Source organism: Manihot esculenta, chromosome 7 (assembly GCF_001659605.2).
Source record: "Manihot esculenta cultivar AM560-2 chromosome 7, M.esculenta_v8, whole genome shotgun sequence".
NCBI lineage: Eukaryota > Viridiplantae > Streptophyta > Magnoliopsida > Malpighiales > Euphorbiaceae > Manihot > Manihot esculenta.
Genome location: NC_035167.2, coordinates 25,575,115 through 25,580,657, shown reverse-complemented (window position 1 = coordinate 25,580,657; position 5,543 = coordinate 25,575,115). Strand labels below are relative to the sequence as shown.

At 35.3% G+C, this 5,543-nt stretch overlaps 1 protein-coding gene across 1 annotated transcript; it reads right to left on the bottom strand.

Moving 5' to 3' along the window:
• Positions 1-233: 233 nt before the first annotated feature.
• Positions 234-5,050, bottom strand: LOC110619672 (B3 domain-containing protein Os01g0234100). The gene is made up of 7 exons (XM_021763210.2): positions 4,798-5,050; positions 4,628-4,714; positions 3,111-3,142; positions 2,839-3,001; positions 2,540-2,746; positions 1,326-1,416; positions 234-1,233 (listed from the first exon to the last, which is right to left on the bottom strand). Exons 1-7 carry the CDS (start codon positions 4,903-4,905, stop codon positions 488-490), a joined length of 1,434 nt encoding a protein of 477 aa, XP_021618902.1. The 5' UTR covers positions 4,906-5,050; the 3' UTR covers positions 234-487.
• Positions 5,051-5,543: the final 493 nt, after the last annotated feature.

Sequence of the window (5,543 nt, the reverse complement as noted above, 5' to 3'; positions counted from 1 at the left end):
TATTTTATATATTGTATGTTATCACGATATAATTTTATTTAATAATTTATTTTAAAATTTTAAAATCAAATTAAACCATTAATTAAAACCAGTTGGTTTTGATTTGGTTCAAAAGAGTTCTCTACCTGATTTAACAATCGAAATCCCAATTGACATTTGACCGAATAGGTTCCAATCCAGTTCACTATCTGAGGTAGATCGTGGCCACACCTAGGTCCTAATTTCAAGAAAAATAATAATAATTCAGCCTCCTAAGATAATTCACATTAATATGATGAATCAAAATGGTAAGAACTCATGAACCCATATAGCCCACAGTATCTCCTCTGCTACTTGATATATAACACATGACTATAACTAATTTAATGACAATGAATTACAATACTCCTACACCTATTACATTAGTACTTTGTCAGGATAAGAAATGCTTCCCCTTCATCTATTTCTTCTTCGAACATAAGCTTGAGTTCCTCAGGAAACCATTTTGCTACCATGGAGCATTTACTGCTTCCTGAAACATCCTCTCATGCCTCTCTGCATTCACCTTCAGAGCCTCTATCTCAGCATCTAGCCTTTCCCTTTCCTCTTTCAATTCCATAAGCTTCGATTCAAGACTTCTCATCTCATCATCTATACGAGCTTGTTCTAATCTATATTCTCTACACTCTGATTCAACTGCCTGTTCTGATTCTGCAGCAAGGTTCATTAGTCGGCTCAACCGAGATCGTAAAAAGCCAACGCTCATACCCAGAAGCTCAAAGCCTTTTAGAGTCTTGTCCCAAACCGCAAAATCTGCAAGAGAGCTGGTAAGGTTGGAAGCTTTGATGGCCTCTGAAATATTAACAGTTTCAATTATTATTTCTGCTGCCAATTTATAATTAATACTCTTGAGAAGATTGTCATGCAGAAATGATCCTTGTGAGCAGCATAACTCGTAGTACTTAGTCCTTTGTTGATAAGAGAGCTCAGATTCTAAAGCCAGACCATTGATGAGAATGCTGAAACTTTCAATGCTTCCCACATCCTTAAAATCAACAGCAGATCCTGAAGATGTGACAACTTCCGACGTTTTCAAGCTGTGGTCTTCAGTGTCATTCTCAGTTTTAGTTGCTATAGGCTCTTCATTCAAAACCATTAGGCTTTTCTCCTGGTTATTATTCTGCAGGTCTGCTGGAGGAAGCTCCAAATGCTTGCGCTTTTTATGCTCTTGTATGTCCTCCTCAGCTTGATTTTCTATCATTTGGCCAAGAAAATGAACAAACTTGATTCGGTAACTTTGTGGTATAATTTACAGATTGTAAAGCAACAAAAGAAAGAACACATACCTGTGGTGATTTGTTTTTCAGGAGTATCCACTTTCTGAATATCTAACTTCCCATTAGCTTTGGCTGAAACAGTTGCCCGCACAATGTACACCTATAAGAATGATACTCCAGGTGACTAATGATACTCGGTGACTAATGCAGTAAACAACCTATAGAAAATAGTAACCACTTGTAGCAATACAAACAAAAGGAGGACAATGCATTTCATATTTCAGTCACAGATATGATTTAGATTTTGTAGGAGATTTTCGGACATCCAATCCGACCAACTCTATTAGGACGTGTTTGTATAGTGTATAATCAGATTTGGCACGATTCATTTCTGAAAATTAATACCCATGACGGATTCGGGTTTTAGATTTGGGACGATTCATTTCTGAAAATTAATACCCATGACGGATTCGGGTTTTATATATGGGGTACCTATTACACGAATATATTTATATAAATAATTAATTTGATATAAAATATAGACTTTATGTAAATTAAAAGGGTTTAGGTATTATTCAGTTAATAATAATGGAGTTTGGGACGAGTTCAGGTTGGGTAGGATGATTTTTATGGGTACCCCATCTGCAGTATGTGGGCAACACCTCTACATGAACAAACTAGATGAATCAATTTTTGCTTCCATTTTCCATGAATCAGGCAATACCTCTATATGCACAAATTTCTCAGTATGTGGTATATGTATGTTTGTGCAAACAAAGGGCGACTTCTTTCAGCATCATGTGAACAAGGCAACTTAAAAGTAGAATTTCCTCCACAAATTTTGAGAAAGCAAAAGGGGAAAGGATTTTGATTCAGCTCAGCGAACGCTTTAATTATAACAGTGTTTAATCATCCAATTGAACTGCTATTTGATTCTCTTTATATTTCCATTTTGGTGATTACTGCAATGTAAAGCAATGGGCTAAATTCCATTATCTAGAAGAGGTTCCTTGGCATGTTTCCTCTAGGTTCTCCATGCAATGAATTGCTTCAAAACCTATGTTTCATTACAAAGAAGATCATAATTGTAGGTCCCACATTTGCAACCTGGAGGGGTAGGTGAAGGGGAAGGGGAAGAGATGTATGAATCACTTTGTTCAATAATGGCCTTTGAAGCTATTAGAATGCTTCTTCCTGATCATTTTATTTCTGAAAGTTTTACTACACCAAATGGCATTGGCAATTAAAAAATAGAAAGAGCAAATGAAAGCAGTTGACGGTACCTTAAACTTTAAAGGTTTGACTAAATGGAAAACAAGGACATCACCCTCATGCAACTCGTGTGCAGCGCAGAATGCTTTCCATCCACCACTCAGTGCTGTCCTTTCTGAAATATAATTTATTACGTATTCTTCTCCATTTTCGGTTTCCAAGAAAACCGAGGTATCATGCTTTGGCAAATGTAGTTTGCAAAATCGCATAGGAAGATGCTGTCATTAAAAAAGTTGAACATATAAAGGTGTGCAAACTGCAAACACAAGATGGCATCTTATTCTCAAATTTAGGACAGAATCAGGATTACCATCCAAAATCCAACAGTAACATTTGAGCGAACCAAAGCCTTGGCAAAGCTAGGTAATGAAGCTTCTAAACTTCCCAGAATCTCTTCTGCCCGCTCCATAGCAGAAGACTTAGATTCAGAGCCATCATAGAAATCATTGACCACAGCCCTCTTTTGTTTGTAGCTTTATCACCATATGAGGAAAAAGTAATCAGTACAAGAAGCTAATCTGACTCAGTTCTTATCACTTGAATTTGAATATAAGTACGAAACACTTGAACAAAATCCCTGACCTTGTAGACTTGCTGAATTTATCACATAAGCCCTGCTCAAGAAATCACAAAGTTTTCTTTCCCAATTAAATTCATCACTCAAACAAGTATCTAATACTAAATCAATTGCAGTAGACAAGGATCTAAAAGATCATTTATGCATGATAAACAGCAAAGCAACTAATTAAGTTTGTATTTGAAACTAACATGCTTTTTATGAGTAAAATAACACAAAAAACACAAAAGCAAACTGAGGGACCACTCCAGTCCACTACTAGTTGTTGAACAACCATATCAATGGCATATATTAGATGAAAATCAAAATGGATCTCTTCACAGCCCTAAAATATATCAGAAAAAAAGTATAAAAATATATGTAAAACAAACAAAATTTAAAGCCACCACTGAATCGGTTGGGCTGCTAAGCACAGTGGGAACTCCATAGGTCTCTACTTTGTAGTTCCCCACATTTTGCACTGAAGGATTGTGCTATTACAACCGAACAAAGTCCATCCCAAACTTCAAACCCTCTCATTTCACTGAAAGATTCAGTATAATGAGGATGCTTTCGAAAATGACACCAAGACAAGAGTTCAGCTATCCCAAACAAAAATTCAAACATGAAAGCTACATAGAGTAAAAATTGGAACGAAAGGAACTGACCACCTAAAAAGGACTACTAAACCTAGAGAAATTGTGAGTTGTCCCAAATTGGGAATACCTGTTTGCTGCTAGAGCTAAAGTTAATGCAGACTCTTCCCCTCTAATGAGTCAGGAACAGGATTAGAAAGGATTTCAGGTTCAAAGTTAGTGTTACATATAAGAGAGAAGAAGTGGCAAAAGATTGATGAGGAGGCATTAGAAAGGCAGGAAAGGGGTTAATAGTTAGCTGAAGAAGTTAGGTTGTTGTCAAGTAACTGAATTAGTTACTAGCAGTTGTTGAGTCTCCTATATAACTCAGATATCATCTCTTGTATTGGTATTCCAAGAATTATCAAATATTAATCAGTCTGCTTTCTTCTAATCTCTCTCTCTCTCTCTCTCTCTCTCTCTCTAATTCTCTCTATTCTGCATTTCTCCCCTTTCTTTCTCTCCCCTCTCTTCTATTTCTCTCCCCTTTTCCTCTCTTTCTGACTTGTTAGGGATCCAATCCTTAACAATTAGATTCAGTGTTTTCTCCCTGATGGATAATTTGCTGTGGAAATGAAAATTTATTACAGGGTTTCTCCTAACCAAGCTTAAAAATCAAATTTGATTAGAAAACAAAGTTAAGAAGAAAAAGGAAAAAGAAACCCTAAAAATAAAACAACAATAGCAAGCAGCTGAGACAAGCACAAAAATGAATATATAGAGAGAGTACTCCATACAAGTGTTTCGCCCATCCAAAATTGGTAACTTCTAAGCTAATAAACAACAAGTAAACAGGGTTTAACCAAAAAGTATTCTCCGATTAATGAAAAAGTAGAAAATTTTTCACAACATACGAAGCAAAATAGCAAGTGGAAGAAAAGGGAATAGAAGAAAGAGTTAGCTCTCACAAGTTCAGTGCCGCTATTAGGTTCTGGAGACTCCTCATGGATCTGGGTCAGTTTTGCCTTGGACCCTCGTGACTTTCTTTTCTTAGTCTGGCAATGAATAACACAGATTCGCAGAGATCAACAAGCATAATCAGACATGCAAGAAGAGAAAGAAACAGAGAGAAACAGACCCTGGGATAGGAATAAATGGTGCTTTGTGTTGAAAGAGGAGAAGACTCAGAAGCAGAAGCAGCAGCAGGAGCAGGAGTAGTGGCTCCTTCTTCTTCTCTGGCATCCATGAAGTAAAACGTTAGGACAGGGTTCTCTCTCTCTCTCTTTTTCCTTCTATGCTTTCCCGCAGTTATTTCAAGTTGCTGTCCGCGACAACTTTAGTGAAGCAAACTGAAGGAAAACAGCAAATGGTCTTTCAAAATTTCGTCAATAAATCTTCTCTAATAATTATTTTTTAATTTATTATATCATTTAATTTCTCTTTCTTTCTTGTATGGTATATTTTCACATGAATTAAAACAACTAATTTTATAAAAGGGAAAAACGTGAGGGAAGTTTTTCCCTCTCGGCATCCTTGTTGAGAAATCAAGTTTATCCACAGTTATTGTAGATAATTGGTCCACTAGTATAAAATGTCTAAATTACCCTTCGAGATAAAATTTTCTTCTATTTTACTTTTTTTTATGTTAATTTTTTTCCAACTATATTATTTAATGTTTTTTATTTTACATTCTCTTTTATGTTAATTTTTCTCCGATTATATTATCTACTTTTTAGATAATAATAATAAATAAAGTTTTCATTTTAATATATAAAAAACAAAAATAAATAAATAAATTTTTTTCACACTCATTTTATTTATCCACGTTGAAGAAAATATTTGTATCCTTATATTCTTCTGCTACATTTTTTTCCATCACTCAAA

What these genes read in the sequence shown, in the direction of transcription:
- LOC110619672 (XM_021763210.2), bottom strand. Translation starts at nt 4,905, where the DNA reads ATGGATGCCAGAGAAGAAGAAGGAGCCACTACTCCTGCTCCTGCTGCT. An exon ending in CCATTTATTCCTATCCCAGG is followed by an intron (nt 4,715 to 4,797) that starts GTCTGTTTCTCT and finishes ATTCATTGCCAG; the next exon opens with ACTAAGAAAAGAAAGTCACG. An exon ending in AAATTCAGCAAGTCTACAAG is followed by an intron (nt 3,002 to 3,110) that starts GTCAGGGATTTT and finishes ATGGTGATAAAG; the next exon opens with CTACAAACAAAAGAGGGCTG.